Genomic DNA, 11,780 nt, shown 5'->3' with positions numbered 1-11,780 from the left:
ACGTTGTTTCCATTTAAAAACAATTTAATCTAAATTCTCTGATCCTGCGGCTCCGCGAGAATAAAGGCGAGCCAAGCAAGCCTTACCGGGCGCGAACCTCTGCTTCCGACTTCAAAAAGCCTCGGCAAAAAAATCAATTAAGGGCGTATGAAGAATCTTGAAAGAACAACAGGGACTGACAGCTCGAGCCGTACAAGCTCGTTACCTTCTCAGAGCCGAACTCTTTATGATGCTCCCGCACGCTGTCAGCCGGGGCACGTGGGTGTCTTCACACGTTGCCTGCACAGGAACCTGACACGGGGAAGAGATCTTCTGCTTCTGCTGCCTGGCGAGACGTGCTGGGCCCTGTGATTAACGGAGGGTTCTGCTGATGAATGAGTTGCAGACGGTGCTTAATTTTGGAGACAGATAGACCAGCATTAACTGACGTCATCCTGACCGGGGCCGTAGCAAGTATTTAATTCTACCCTTGATAAATTCTGCCCCCGGCTATCTCGCGTCTCTGTGAGTGATGTTATTTCTGTCCCATTGAAAAAAAAAAAAAAGTTAACTAGTCTGAAGCATCCTTAACCCAAAGCAATCAATTTCAGTGCCTGCCTCCGATGGACAAACGGCGTTTGGAGGCGATTCTAACGAGCTGCTCGGATGCACGCACGGCTCGGCGCGGGGAGAGGAGAACAATGAGGAACAACTTGCACATTTTTCCCAGTCGCAGCAGAAGGGCGAAGCTCCACGCTCGCTAGCTGGTGAAATAGGAGGCTGAATCACAGAGCCGCGTTGCTCTCCCTTCTTCCATCGTTTCAGGAGATTGGGACCACAGGTAATTAATGGCGTGGCGCATCCTTAGTCACTGAGGTTCGTGCTCTGACCCGGAGGAGCACCAAAGCCCAGGGAGCAGGGTGCTGAGGCACCCGATTTCAGCCCTGCCGCCCAGCGACGCGCTCAACAGCGCTGCTCTCGGCCTGAGCACACCACAGTCACTCACTGCCGCCGTCACGGGCCTTTCTTGCCACCAGAGCAGCAGCTTTAACCAAGAGCCAGCTTCTTTACCCCAGCGCAGGAATTCCTAGGGGCTGATGCTTTAGGAAAGCAGCCCTGCTGCTCCGCCCGATGCCTTGGGCCTAAAGAGCCAGGAGGATGAAAAGCTGTAGGAGCAGGGCACCTCAGCCCCAGCAGCAGCTGAGTTTAGGAAGTCCCTGAATGAAAACTTGCTCTAAATCACAGGCCAGTAGCCACTCACAGATTTATCTTCTAAAAACTTCAGTGACTGGAGCCCTCTTACACACCTGCCGCCAGCAGGGCGTTCAGCAGCCCAGTCGGGCACCGTGCCACATCTCCACAACCCACACATCCCCCAGCTCCCGTAGCACCAGGAGGGAGGACCAGGAATCCAACGAACAGGAATTCATCATCTCCATAACAAACAAGCTCCCAGCCTCTTCTCCCCAGCCCCCATTTCCAGTTGTAGATCTTTGTCCAACTCTTCTGCAGCCTTCCCTTCTTCTCTACCAAAATATTGTTACAATGAGAGCTGTACCCAGCTTTTGATCCCGGAGGATCCCACGGATTCCTTCCCTCTTCCATTTTATCCTGCTCCTTCCCTGGTGCAGACATTACGTGCACCCTTTAGATCACTTTTGAATCCTGAGCTCGTTTTCCGAGAGCTACAGCCAGCAGCTCCGGGATTCTCCCCCACCTTCCCGAAGCAGTCAGTTAAATTAGAGGTTGTCATTGCAGAAATTCATTTACCAATTCAGCCGGTACTAGAATAAGACTTACTGAATTATCGTACCTAGAATCACATGTGGCACTTAAAAAAAAAAAAGCAGATGCTAAGTATTACTGCACTCTGATGCATTAGTAAGAAAAAACCAAACATTTTATTAATTTATAAAGCACGGAGATTCGAGGGGTGTGCAGAGAGCTGAAAACAGCAGCAGCTGTGAGGATACACTGCTAGACAGCAAAATACGAAAAAAGAAGAGTAGACACCCGTTTGTGTGCCCCACGTTAGTCCATGTGCTGTGAGGGCGTGCAGACCCATCGGTATTCCAGAAAAACGGAGCTGGTCTCGAGTAAAAACACTCCTGTAGGGCTGGCAGCATTCGCCTGCTCTGAGAGCAGATGGCAGGGCAGACAAGGGAGTTGGAGCAGCTACGGGATTAGGAAGAGATGAAGAAACCGTACTTCAGAGGGGCAGCTCTGCGAAGCAGAACAACAAAGGCAGAGCTCAATAGCTGCTTGTTTGAGCAGGATGACCAAAGACTGAATTTTACAGCCTGGGGAGCAGGTGAGGAAGCGTCGCACCTCCCCCTGGAAGGCCAGGGGAGCCCCTGGATGAAGACAGCGCAGGAAGAAAGATGCTGTCCCTGAATCTAGCTCGTATCGCGCTGCTTAAGAACCAGCCTTCTTGGAGTAGGACAGGGTGGGAAAAACATAGTCAGCCAAGGTCTTCCGTGTGGCAAAGGAGCTCCCTAAGTTATCTATCTTTTTTTGGCAGTTTATTCCTCTCCTATAGAAGGAAGCTCTCCCTGTAGGGCACTATTTCACCCCTGCACATCAGAAGGGCGTCGGAGGAAGCTTTCAGGAGCTCCAGGCTTCTTAAGAAAAGCAGGGATCAGCAGTAGTTTGCAGATACATAAAAATATTTCTCAAACAGGGCACAAATTAGACTCCCCGTTTACCTGCCAAGATTCCAGTTCAGTCCTTCTCGTTTCCCTTGTGAGAACAGCTGGCACAAGCAGCTAGCACAGCAGGAAGCACGATCCCTTAAGCTACTTTAAGTGTTAGTGACGCATACGTTCTAATCAAGAGTTGGCATCTTTAACATTCTTTGTATTTATTTTAAGAAAGCATTTTAGTTAATCTAAGCAAGAATATTCAAAAGCTACTGGGAGGAAAATACATTTTTTGTTTCTGTTAAAACTTTGCAGAACAGACACCGAACGCTCTGCCAGCTCACTCCGCAGCCATCACTTAGTTACGTGGCCCAGCAACACGGAGCGAAGAATTAACACAAAAAGCTCCAAGTAAACCCGGTAAAGACAACTCCTGCCTTCCGCGCCAAGGACACGCGACGGAAAGCAGGTTCAGAAACTCCTGTGCGGCCGTGCCAAACAGTTCAAGGCGTTCCAGCCAAGCTCTGACCTACCTAGTGGCTGCATAAAAGAACACAAGTACAAAAAGCACGGGGGGGGTTGCACAAAAATAAAATATTTGTCGTTCTCTTAAAATTACTGTACAAATAAATAAAGTTATCGTCCGTTTAAATACAACCGTTTGGGAAAACTGGAAGCCTGCAAGGTTCGTGTCTCGTTCTTTCCTGATCCAGCCACTCCTTGCGAAAGAAATCAGTCGTTCACCGTCTGCGAGGCCCCCAGACCGTGGTGGGACACAGCACCTACGAAAGAAACATGATGAAGTTACAAAATAATACGCTTGGCAAGGGCACTGACCATACCACAGGTCCCCATATCCACTGTTTATGGGAAAAGGTGTGCCTTGTTTGGTTCAAGAGGTTTTTTTTTCTGAAGGTCTTGCACTGTGAGAAACCCTACCCCGGTTCCGGGCTACTCCTGATTTTAGATTAGGAAACGATGTGGAAATGATATGAAACGGGTCTGTTTTCTGGGCTGGGGCACCCACAAATCGGTGCCTCAACGTTTCCAACGGCTTGCGAACGGCGCCGTGCGGCATGGAGCGCCGTGCCACTGCACCGGCTCAGAATGCATGCCCCAAGAAGGCACGGCAGGTATTCACATCACACCCTACCTAACAGGAAAATACGATAAATTAAAAGTTTTGAGGCAGACCGATGGGGCTTTTCAGGGCAGTCCGTACTCCCCGGCTGTGCCGCCCTTTTTCTGCGAGCCTGTTTCCCATTAAGGGATCATAATAAAAACGGAAAATCAGAGGAAAATGAAGAGTACTAAACCTGACGCCGCGCTGTTACAACCTTTTTACTTTGGTCTTTCAAGCTCCTGTAGAACAAACCACTTCGGGGCTGGCCTGCCAACTAGTGGCACTGCTGCTATCACAGCGTGCCAGCCTCGGGACGGGGCCCCCAGAACTGCAGAGCGTAGCGGGCTGCTGCTCGAGTAGCTGTCGGTGACAAAACCGACGTTCCTGGCTAAGGAGCGTTGGCTCGTCCACTGAGATTGCAGGAAACGTTTGATGCAGCACCGCTCGAGAAAGTATTAGACAAACAGGAGAAGACTGCAATTAGTAAAGAGGAAGACGTACGGCAGCTAACCTGGCCCAAGGGAAAACTGAAGTGGGTAATTTGGAAACGAAGACACCAGAGCAGAGCTTTATCAAGATGGGCACTGGGAACAGGCTTGCTTAATTAAATGTTTTCACTAACATCCGATGAGCAATTAGGAGCGCACCAAAGCTGAGGTGTTATGATTACAAGAAAGGATGAAGATAGTTAGGGTCGTTCACCTTCGAACTGACAGGAGACGAGACTGGGTAACAGAAAACAGAAGGTTAGGCGTCTGCAAACAAAAGTTTTTACTGTAACCCAGATGTTATTGTTTGAAAGGACTCAGGTCAAGAAGGGCCTTAGGATACAAAGTAATTAGAAGAGGAATAAGCGATACAGGTGTGAAAGAGGAGAGGTGATTCTGGGATACATCAGGAGGAAGACTTCCAGGCTAGTTCATAAATACTAGCGCTTTACAAGGACCTAAGAGACTTCATTGCTACGATGCATGCAACAAATTCAACCCCACGATGCCCATGACAGCAGAAAACAGGAGCTGAAAATCCTGGAAACTCCCTTCTGCGAGTCCATGTCTTTGCTGTTAACTGCTCAAAGACACGAAATCCAACGGAACGTCTTGGATTTTATACTGGGCAATCAAACCTCTGTCCGTGTAGAGACTAGAGGTCACCAAAAACTCAGAAGGATTGGGAATTTTGTTTGTTTTTTCAAAAAGTGGGCATGAAAGCGAGTCAGTGTTGTTGCGAGGCTGGATCGAGGCCTTTGTGTTAACGAGCCCAGGGCAGGAAAACATAAAAAACACCTAAACATACCCAAGGTGCACGCCTACAGACATACAGCAACTTCACCCACCTTGGGTTTTATTTCGTTAGCAAATACATTACAAAAGGGACAAACACAGCACAGGTAAGCGCTGGAGTGGATGCCAGAAGTCTGGAAGCAGTTGAGATTTCGGACAAAGGACAGGCAGATGGAGGAGCAACACGGCCAACTCCCTTATCGCGCACCGTTAAAGAGACAGAGGTTTCTTTGTCAGAGGTAATTCACCCAGATTTCCCACGCATTTAATTTAACGAGGTGGTTCCTTCCCATCTGACTGCATCCTTCTGGTGCTAAGCGTTCAGAACTGCCCCGGGTCACGTTCGATTTTAGAGGGCTTTGGCCAGCAGGTCAGCAACTAAAAACCCCGTGAGCCCACACGGGGACCGAGAGGGGCCCGGCACAGACACTGACCTGAGCGCCCTTGGTCTACGAGAGCGAGCGCTGGCGCTTCTTGCCGTAGGAGATTTGCCTGATGCGGGCTTCCAGCTGGAAGGCATCCAGCCGTTCCTTGGGGTTAAAAGCCAGCATGTCGTGCAGGAGCTCGCAGAGATCGGCCGGCATGGACTTCTTGTTCTTCAGAGGGATTTGCAGCTTCATGTTGGGGTTCTCCAGCAGCGCCTCGCCCAGAGGAATAAGCTCCTTGCCTTGGCAGATGTAAGTTCCTGAACACAGGGTAGAAGGAGTCGGCTTAAACAAGGGGAAAAAAATCTACGCAAAAGACTGCCACGTGAAGCAGGGAGAGGCAATCTGGAGGACAAGACATCTGAAAGATCACCAGGAAGATCACTGCTTAGGAGGCCAGGTCACATACCGAAATGAACCTCCTCCATCTGATCCTGGCTCACCCCGACAGCAGGCCTGGGAGCTCTCCAAGGGGGAAGGAAGGGACTGAGCTTGGCTCGGGCGACTTGAAAGAGTTAAACACAAACCCTATTTGCTCAGCAAGTCAAACAATTTTCAATTAAAATGACAGCACACGCCATTTGCCGCTCGCCAACTTCTCCTCGGCGAGATTAAGGAAGGGAAATGTAAATTTACTCCCGGTCATCTAAATAATTTCACCGCTTGTTGAAAAATGATTAACCGGCTTCCCAAACAGACAGTAAAAACAGCTTTGCTCGCTCGGGCTGCTCTGCCCCTGCGCCAGGCGAAGAATAAATGTTTCAAAGGCAGTGACCTGTCTGCGTGGGGAAAAGGTTGGCCACGCAAACTCCTTATCTCGAGTTGGCGGGCGGCTATTTTAATGAGATCTGTTCATGCTTTGGTCTCAGCTGCAACCGTTTGCTTGCTTTTGTAGGCAGGAACTAACACGTTTATCAACGTTTGGCATTTTAAAGAGAAATAAATAATACAATTAGAACCCAGCCTACTTTAAAAAAAAAATAATTAAAGGGGTAGCGCAAAAGTTTATCAAAGCCCCTGTGTGGAAATCCCTTTTAAGTTTAAAATTTAAACGTTTAGGAGACGGACAGGTGCTCTATGATCTCAGAGCCGGGGTGGATGCCTGCAATTATTATGCTAATCTGCATGACCGGCATTCTCTGCTCTCGAGATGGATTCTCCCACCGCAATATACTTTTCCGAAATCGTTTAGCACCACTTATTCCAAGCGCGCGTGTACGCGGGGGGGGGTTTGGAGGAAGGGGGCGGACAGAGCAGGCCATCGGGCGAGTCATCCCTCGGAGAGTTTGCATCTCGAAACGAGGAAACTCAGCCAGGGCGCAGCGAAGCTGACCTGAACATCCTTGCCAAGTTTGTAGCTTGGCTCCTTGGAGCATCCTTCCAGCGCTGCCGTCCCCTGGACGTGCCAAGTCAAGGGTAGAAGCAAATTCCTAAAACCAGTTCCGGGCAGGGCAGGTTTGGGTTTTGGGAGCATTAGAAGCGCTCCTGAGCGAACGGCAGCCCACAGATAGGGAATGCTCCGTGAAGACGGACGCCTCACCAAGAGCTTTCTGTCTTAAAACTCCTTGGTGTCCACCAGGGCCAACCCCACTCTGAGCAGAGTTCCTTGGGGGTAAGGAAAGCCTGGCAGCAAAGAAGCCAAAAGCGATCTTTCCCGTGACCTTTAAACCCCGCAAAGTATTCTGGGGACTAAAAAAACCAACAACAGCCACACACATTCACTGGCAGAAGAACGATCTTCTGAACATCACAATTTGCGGACGTAAGAAGCGTTCCTTCTGCCTTACTGATATGTTTTCAGGTCCTGGAAACCCTACGCGAACAGCGGCCACTTTAGGAGAAATTCGTGCTAGAGAGAAGGGATTTCGCCCTGCGCTTTTGGGGCAAAAAGCACCAGTCCTCACCGAGCAGCTCCTTCTCGGTGTCCCCGTCCCGGAAGGTGATCCGCTCGACCATAGCCCAGAAAATGATCCCGAGGGCAAAGATGTCAGCCTTGGCCGTGTAGTGCCCTTCCCACACTTCCGGAGCCATGTAGAAGTTGGAGCCGCAGGCGGAGGAGAAGCGGTGCTGGTTCACGTTCCCCTTCCCCTGACACACCTTGCTGAGGCCAAAATCTGCCACCTGCAAAGATGAAGATGAGAAGGAAAACGAGCTCTTCGCGGACACCAAATTCCCAAGGACATTTACAAGCAGCAGCCCGACAAGCTCCAGTCGGAAATCCCCCAGGGAACCAACAGCTGTCGGGTGGCGCCCCTCGTGGAACAGAGCTACCGTGTCCTGTCATTTAGGTGCCCGTTCCTCGCCCCTTCCCCGACGTTTGCTCCCCTCCCTAGGGAGGGGGAACCAAATATCTGGTTGCTCTGTGTGTGAAGTTCATTCTGACCAAATCTGACCGGGCACAAAGGTACCTGGAGCGACAGCTGAGGTAGGAGTGGCTCTTACTGCCCCACGGGGGGTGCACCGAAGCTCTGGCCTTGCTGTTATCGTCCAGTGATGAAGAGGGCATTGATTTAAGCGTCCCTCGATGGCTCTCCGGGTCCAAGCACGAATATCCCTATTGATCTGAGTGGCCAAGACGTGAATTATCTGCGAGGCACCGAGCTACGAAATTACGGCCAGCCACGGAAACTCTTGGGACTGCGGGTTCAGGAGGAAGCTGGCTCCCAGCTTTGCAGCTGCTTCTCAGGGCAACATGGCCGAATTTCATTCCGGTGCTTCCAGAAACGCAGCTGGCTCACCTTTACCTCAGTCGGGCACCACCTCACACGAAGCCCAAGCATTCCCCACCTCCCCTTAAGCTGAGAACTGTGTGCTTGAGGCGGTGATACCGGAAGCGTTAGCTGTTGTAACAGGACTGTGTGTTCTTAAGGTCCGAGGGAAGAGGAAATATCGCCTCGTCTTTGGCTGACCTCTCCGATTATCTAGCACGCAGAAGCTCGACAACCCTGAGCTGCAGCTCTCCGCAGGATGAGCGGGGGACGAAGGCCTTGAGAGATACAAGCCATCGTGAGCTCCACTTCCTTCCAAGGCTCCTAAAACCCAGCCCACAGCGGACAGCAGACGTTCTCGACGCCCTTATCACGAGCTACGAGCAGAGCTTGTCACAAAACTTACCAAGAGACCACTCCCAAAGACGGAACGTGCGAGCGTGTGGACGCCAAGCTGGTCTGGGCAGAGTTTTTATCCCCTTACCTTCACTATGGGGCTGCCACGCTTGTGGGAGATCAAAATGTTGTCGGCCTTCAGGTCCCTGTGCACGATCTGGTTCCTGTGGAGGAAGGCCACGGCGCTGCTGAGCTGCCGCATGAAGCTGTTGTTGAGCTGGGCGTCGGGGCTGCGGGACAGCAGGTACTCGTTCATGTTGCCGCCGTCGCAGAACTCCATGACGAACCAGAGGAAGCAGGCGGCCTTGGGATCCATGCACCTCCGGCCCTTCAGGCAGGTCTCGATCAGCAGCAGGTGGCTGTCGGACTTCCTGAGGCGATGGCTGATGGGCTGGAAGGCCTGCCCGTTCTGCAGGACGCACTCCTCCAGCTGGATCACGTTTTCGTGCTGCCGCTGGATGCTTTGCAGGGCCCAGAACTCCTGCAAAGCCAGCTCCACGTTCTCGGGCACGTTGCAGTGCATCCTTTTCACGGCCACTTTGCTTCTGGTCTTATTAAGGACGGCCTCGTAAACCACCCCGTAGCTCCCTCGGCCCACTTCTCGAACAATGCTGTACTTGGCTTCCGTCGCCATCTCCCGCTTCGGCAACCGGCGAATCAGGGGAAAACACCCGGAGTCATGACAATCCGCAGCAAAACCCTGGAAAAAAAAAGAGGATGAAAAGCTCAAAACCTCGCAGCTCACCAACTGCCAAGTGCGAATGCTTCCAGGGACATCATTACGGGATGTAGTTGCGCGAGGAGGGCTAGAGCAGGGCTCTGAGAGGAAGCCCATATCCATGGTAACTGGGAGGTGTTATCGGGTACAATCCTGACCGCACAGCGGGGTGCAGCAGCACGGGGAGCGGCATCGATTTGTCCGCGGCAGCCCGAGCTCTGTGAAAAAAGGAAAAGGGCCAGGCGGACACGTTCGCCGAGCGGGGCAGGAAAGGGAGGAGGAGACCTGCTGGGGAGCAGCCGAGCTCGCTTGAGCAGAATTGACTTTTAAAGAAGCAAAGCGAGACAGAAACGCCGGTTTGGCACGAGTTCTCGCAGCCCTGTTTTCCCCCCGTGCAACCGTACCGATCCACTGAGGGATGGAACATCTCCCTGCGCTTTGCCAACCGGTTTCCTACCACCTGTGCTCTGGTCCCAGATCCCAAACCCTTCACGTTCCCACCCTTTTAGCTCCCCTCTGTCCCAGAGCTGCCTCCCCGTGCACCTGCGCAGGTCAAACCCACCCCAGCTCCCTCCGTACCCCTACTCCTTTCCCAAAACTTCCATTTTCTCATCCAATTCCCCCCACTCCCCCCAGCCCAACCCCTGAGCTTCCCCCAGACCCCCCCCCCCCCCCCCAGCCCAGCCACAGCCCCCCCAGCTCCATGGGCACCAGCCCTGCTCCTTCCCCACCCCGGGCCCCTCACCCCCTGCCTCTCCCCTCAGGGCGCTTCCCTACCCCGGGCCCTTCCCCTCCCCAGCCCCTACTTCTCCCCTCAGGCCCTCTCAGGCCTTTCCCCACTCCAGGCCCCTTCCCCCCCTCAGGTCTCCCCCAGGCCCTTCCCCCTCCTCAGGCCCCCTCAAGCCCTCCCCCCCCCAGACCCCTTCCCCTCCCCGGCCCCTGCTTCTCCCCTCAGGCCCCTTCAGGCCTTTCCCCACCCCAGGCCCCTTCCCCTCCTTAGGCCCTTCCCCACCTCAGCCTCTGCTTCTCCCCTCAGCCCCCCTCAGGCCCTCCCCTACCTCAGGACTCCCCCAGGCCCTTCCCCCTTCAGCCCTTTGCCCTCCTCAGACCTCTTCAAGCCCTCACCCCCCAGTCCCCTTCCCCTCCCCAGCCCCTGCTTCTCCCCGCAGGCCCCCGCACAGCCCCTGCCTCTCCCCTCAGAGCCCTTCCCCACCTCAGGGCTCCCCCAGGCCCTTCCCCCCTCAGCCCTTTGCCCACCTCAGGCCCCCTCAAGCCTTCCCCTCCCCAGCCCCAGCCCCTGCCACTCCCCTCAGGCCCCCTCAGCCCGTTTCTCCCCTCAGGCCCCCTCACAGCCCCTGTTTCTCCCCTCAGGGTCCTTCCCCCCCTCAGGCCCTTCCCCTCCCCAGACCCTTCCCCACCTCAGCCCCTGCTTCTCCCCTCAGCCCCCTTCTCCCCTCAGGCCCCCCTCAGCCCCCTTCCCCCCCTCAAGTCCCCTCAGACCCCTTCCCCTCCTCAACCCCTCTCAGGGCCCTTCCCCACCTCAGGGCCCCCCCCGCCCCTCCCCCCCTCACCGCTCCGCTCCAGCCGCTCGCCCCCGGCCCCGCCGCCGTCACAATTCCCGCCGCCGTCCCCTGGCCCCGCCCACCTGCCGCCCCCGACCAATCAGAAAGGAGAAGGCGCGCCCCCGCCAATCAAGAGTCTGAGACCGCCTGCCCGGCCGCCCGCCGCGACCAATCGGCGAGCGGCTCGCTTTCCACGGCTCAAACTGGCCGGGCGGGGAGATGCGCGCATGCGTGGTGGAAGGGAGGCGGGAAGAACTACAAATCCCAGCAGGCTCTGCGGCAATGGACGGGCAGCCGCTAGGGACAAACTTCTACAAAACGCGTGGGGAGGGCGAGGAGGGGGCCCTGGGGCTGAGTTTTGGGGGTGCCCACAGGGACCCGACCCCCTCAGCACCCCAAAAGTCAGAAAGCTGAGAAATAAAACATCAAAAAAGAGGGGAAAAGGGCGGAGTGCCCACCGCTGAGCATCCTTTGGGGGGCACACTGCTTTTGGGGGACACCATGATGGAGTCAATTTTGGGGAACCCCCACTGATGGCACCACATTTTGGGGACCCCCACTGATGGAGTCGCTTTTTGGGGGACCCCACTGATGGCACCAATTTTTGGGGGCCCCCACCGATGGGACCAATTTTGGAGGGACCCCACTGACGGAGCCAATTTTAGGGACCCCACTGATGGCACCACATTTAGGGCACCCCACTGACGACACCACATTTTGGGGACCCCCTGACGGAGCCACTTTTTGGGGACCCCCCCAGCACCCCACCGGCCGACCTTTCCCTCAGCCATTCAGCATGAGGGCTGGTTGTGCTGAACCCCATCCCCTATCCCCATCTACAGCACCTTTTGGTGGTAAAAAAAAAAAATCACTTTTTGGGTGCATTTACACATTTCTCATCCTCCCCGGTGTCACAACAAGCACAGGGAAACACCCGAACCCATGAG

The 11,780-nt window shown here is 54.1% G+C and overlaps 1 protein-coding gene across 3 annotated transcripts; it reads right to left on the bottom strand.

The window, feature by feature from the left end:
- Positions 1-3,190: 3,190 nt before the first annotated feature.
- LOC121068045 (serine/threonine-protein kinase PDIK1L-like) lies at positions 3,191-10,925 on the bottom strand. Of its 3 annotated transcripts, none has more exons than XM_040553081.1 (5): positions 10,843-10,925; positions 8,642-9,253; positions 7,354-7,570; positions 5,459-5,709; positions 3,191-3,400 (listed from the first exon to the last, which is right to left on the bottom strand). In XM_040553081.1, exons 2-4 carry the CDS (start codon positions 9,185-9,187, stop codon positions 5,474-5,476), a joined length of 999 nt encoding a protein of 332 aa, XP_040409015.1. In that variant the 5' UTR covers positions 9,188-9,253; positions 10,843-10,925; the 3' UTR covers positions 3,191-3,400; positions 5,459-5,473. The 3 variants fall into 3 exon arrangements, with proteins under 3 accessions (XP_040409015.1, XP_040409017.1, XP_040409016.1); XM_040553083.1 differs by lacking the exon at positions 10,843-10,925 and adding an exon at positions 9,676-9,892; XM_040553082.1 differs by lacking the exon at positions 10,843-10,925 and adding an exon at positions 9,337-9,489.
- Between the last annotated feature and the right edge of the window lie 855 nt (positions 10,926-11,780).

Source organism: Cygnus olor, chromosome 3 (genome assembly GCF_009769625.2).
Source record: "Cygnus olor isolate bCygOlo1 chromosome 3, bCygOlo1.pri.v2, whole genome shotgun sequence".
Classification (NCBI taxonomy): domain Eukaryota; kingdom Metazoa; phylum Chordata; class Aves; order Anseriformes; family Anatidae; genus Cygnus; species Cygnus olor.
This window is presented reverse-complemented; position numbering and strand designations above follow the sequence as displayed.

What these genes read in the sequence shown, in the direction of transcription:
- LOC121068045 (XM_040553081.1), bottom strand. Translation starts at nt 9,187, where the DNA reads ATGGCGACGGAAGCCAAGTACAGCATTGTTCGAGAAGTGGGCCGAGGG. An exon ending in GTGGCAGCCCCATAGTGAAG is followed by an intron (nt 7,571 to 8,641) that starts GTAAGGGGATAA and finishes TCATCTTTGCAG; the next exon opens with GTGGCAGATTTTGGCCTCAG. An exon ending in CACCGAGAAGGAGCTGCTCG is followed by an intron (nt 5,710 to 7,353) that starts GTGAGGACTGGT and finishes CCCTGTGTTCAG; the next exon opens with GAACTTACATCTGCCAAGGC.